Raw genomic sequence first — 3,849 nt, forward strand, 5'->3', positions numbered from 1 at the left:
GAAGACCCATCAATGTTACTGAGATTATTACCACTGACACTAAGCTCCACTAATTCCAACTTGACTCCTCTGCTAGAACACTCTCTAATCATATCGTTCATAACCACACATGATAGATTACAGTTATTCATGACCAGTTTACTCAGTTTAGACGTAATGAATAAGGATGCAAATGAAGACCCATCAATGTTACTGAGATTATTACCACTGACATAAAGCTCCACTAATTCCAACTTGACTCCTCTGCTAGAACACTCTCTAATCATATCGTTCATAACCACACATGATAGATTACAGATATTCATGACCAGTTTACTCAGTTTAGACGTAATGAATAAGGATGCAAATGAAGACCCATCAATGTTACTGAGATTATTACCACTGACACTAAGCTCCACTAATTCCAACTTGACTCCTCTGTTAAAACACTCTCTAATCATATCATTCATAGTAACGCCTAATAAACTGCAATTATTCATGCTAAGCATATTCAGTTAAGACGTAATGAATAATTATGCAAATGAAGCCCCATCAATGTGACTGAGATTATTATCATTGATAGCTGGCAACTCTAATTCCAACTTGACTCCTCTGCTAGAACACTCTTTAATCATATCGTTCATAACCACACATGATAGATTACAGTTATACATGAACAGTTCACTTAGTTTAGAAGTAATGAATAAGGATGCAAATGAAGACCCATCAATGTTACTGAGATTATTATCATTGATAGCTAGCAACTCTAATTCCAACTTGACTCCTCTGCTAGAACACTCTCTAATCATATCGTTCATAACCACACATGATAGATTACAGTTATTCATGACCAGTTTACTCAGTTTAGACGTAATGAATAAGGATGCACATGAAGACCCATCAATGTTACTGAGATTATTACCACTGACATAAAGCTCCACTAATTCCAACTCGACCCCTCTGCTAGAACACTCTCTAATCATATCATTCATAGTAACGCCTGATAAACTGCAATTATTCATGCCAAGCATATTCAGTTTAGACGTAATGAATAAGGATGCAAATGAAGCCCCATCAATGTTACTGAGATTATTATCATTGATAAATAGCAACTCTAATTCCAACTTGACTCCTCTGCTAGAACACTCTCTAATCATATCGTTAATAACCACACATGATAGATTACAGTTATTCATGACCAGTTTACTCAGTTTAGACGTAATGAATAAAGATGCAAATGAAGCCCCATCAATGTTACTGAGATTATTATCACTGACATAAAGCTCAACTAATTCCAACTCGACTCCTCTGCTAGAACTATCTCTAATCATATCATTCATAATAACGCCTGATAAACTGCAATTGTTCATGCCAAGCATATTCAGTTAAGACGTAATGAATAAAATGCAAATGAAGCCCCATCAATGTTACTGAGATTATTACCACTGACATAAAGCTCCTCTAATTCCAACTCGACTCCTCTGCTAGAACACTCTCTAATCATATCGTTCATAACCACACATGATAGATTACAGTTATTCATGACCAGTTTACTCAGTTTAGACGTAATGAATAAGGATGCAAATGAAGACCCATCAATGTTACTGAGTTTATTACCACTGACATAAAGCTCCACTAATTCCAACTCGACTCCTCTGCTAGAACACTCTCTAATCATATCATTCATAGTAACGCCTGATAAACTGCAATTATTCATGCCAAGCATATTCAGTTTAGACGTAATGAATAAGGATGCAAATAAAGACCCATCAATGTTACTGAGATTATTACCACTGTCATATAAGCTCCACTAATTCCAACTCGACTCCTCTGCTAGAACACTCTCTAATCATATCGTTCATAACCACACATGATAGATTACAGTTATACATGAACAGTTTACTCAGTTTAGAAGTAATGAATAAGGATGCAAATGAAGACCCATCAGTGTTACTGAGATTAATACCACTGACACTAAGCTCCACTAATTCCAACTTGACTCCTCTGTTAAAACACTCTCTAATCATATCATTCATAGTAACGCCTGATAAACTGCAATTATTCATGCCAAGCATATTCAGTTTAGACGTAATGAATAATTATGCAAATGAAGCCCCATCAATGTGACTGAGATTATTATCATTGATAGCTGGCAACTCTAATTCCAACTTGATTCCTCTGCTAGAACACTCTCTAATCATATCGTTCATAACCACACATGATAGATTACAGTTATACATGAACAGTTCACTCAGTTTAGAAGTAATGAATAAGGATGCAAATGAAGACCCATCAATGTTACTGAGATTATTATCATTGATAGCTAGCAACTCTAATTCCAACTTGACTCCTCTGCTAGAACACTCTCTAATCATATCGTTCATAACCACACATGATAGATTACAGTCATACATGAACAGTTTACTCAGTTTAGAAGTAATGAATAAGGATGCAAATGAAGCCCCATCAATGTTACTGAGATTATTATCACTGACATAAAGCTCCACTAATTCCAACTCGACTCCTCTGCTAGAACACTCTCTAATCATATCATTCATAATAACGCCTGATAAACTGCAATTGTTCATGCCAAGCATATTCAGTTTAGACGTAATGAATAAGGATGCAAATGAAGCCCCATCAATGTTACTGAGATTATTACCAATGACATAAAGCTCCTCTAATTCCAACTCGACTCCTCTGCTAGAACACTCTCTAATCATATCGTTCATAACCACACATGATAGATTACAGTTATTCATGACCAGTTTACTCAGTTTAGAAGTAATGAATAAGGATGCAAATGAAGACCCATCAATGTTACTGAGATTATTACCACTGACATAAAGCTCCACTAATTCCAACTCGACTCCTCTGCTAGAACACTCTCTAATCATATCGTTCATAACCACACATGATAGATTACAGTCATACATGAACAGTTTACTCAGTTTAGAAGTAATGAATAAGGATGCAAATGAAGCCCCATCAATGTTACTGAGATTATTATCACTGATATCTAGCACCTCTAATTCCAACTTGACTCCTCTGTTAAAACACTCTCTAATCGTATCATTCATAATAACGCCTGATAAACTGCAATTATTCATGCTAAGTTTACACAGTTTAGACGTAATGAATAAGGATGCAAATGAAGACCCATCAATGTTACTGAGATTATTATCATTGATAGCTAGCAACTCTAATTCAAACTTGACTCCTCTGCTAGAACACACTCTAATCACATCGTTCATAACCACACATGATAGATTACAGTTATTCATGACCAGTTTACTCAGTTTAGACGTAATGAATAAGGATGCAAATGAAGACCCATCAAGGTTACTGAGATTATTACCACTGACATAAAGCTCCACTAATTCCAACTCGACTCCTCTGCTAGAACACTCTCTAATCATATCATTCATAGTAACGCCTGATAAACTGCAATTATTCATGCCAAGTTTACACAGTTTAGACGTAATGAATAAGGATGCAAATGAAGACCCATCAATGTTACTGAGATTATTATCACTGATAGCTAGCAACTTTAATTCCAACTTGACTCCTCTACTAGAACATTCTTCAATCATATCATTCAGAATAACACTTGATAAACTACAATTATACATGCCAAGTATATTTAGTTTTGGTGAAATGAATAAGGATGCAAATGAAGAACCATCAATGTCACTTAGATCAGTACCAAAGAAACCCAGCTGCTGTAATTCCAACTTTACTCTTCTATTTAAGCACTCTCTGATCACATTATTCATAACAGCACCTGTAATACAATTTCTAAAGATAACGATATTAAGTTGTGGTGCATTACTAAACAGGTGAACTACAAATGAAGCTGTACTCAAAGAT

General features: G+C 35.4%; 1 protein-coding gene across 1 annotated transcript; it reads right to left on the reverse strand.

The window, feature by feature from the left end:
• Positions 1 to 1,389: 1,389 nt before the first annotated feature.
• Positions 1,390 to 3,810, reverse strand: LOC117120896. Its single transcript, XM_033265993.1, has 2 exons — positions 3,192 to 3,810; positions 1,390 to 2,843 (listed from the first exon to the last, which is right to left on the reverse strand). Exons 1-2 carry the CDS (start codon positions 3,753 to 3,755, stop codon positions 2,079 to 2,081), a joined length of 1,329 nt encoding a protein of 442 aa, XP_033121884.1. The 5' UTR covers positions 3,756 to 3,810; the 3' UTR covers positions 1,390 to 2,078.
• Positions 3,811 to 3,849: the final 39 nt, after the last annotated feature.

Source organism: Anneissia japonica, unplaced genomic scaffold (assembly GCF_011630105.1).
Source record: "Anneissia japonica isolate Jap-2015-1 unplaced genomic scaffold, ASM1163010v1 scaffold4559_len7000_cov94, whole genome shotgun sequence".
NCBI classification, from domain to species: domain Eukaryota; kingdom Metazoa; phylum Echinodermata; class Crinoidea; order Comatulida; family Comatulidae; genus Anneissia; species Anneissia japonica.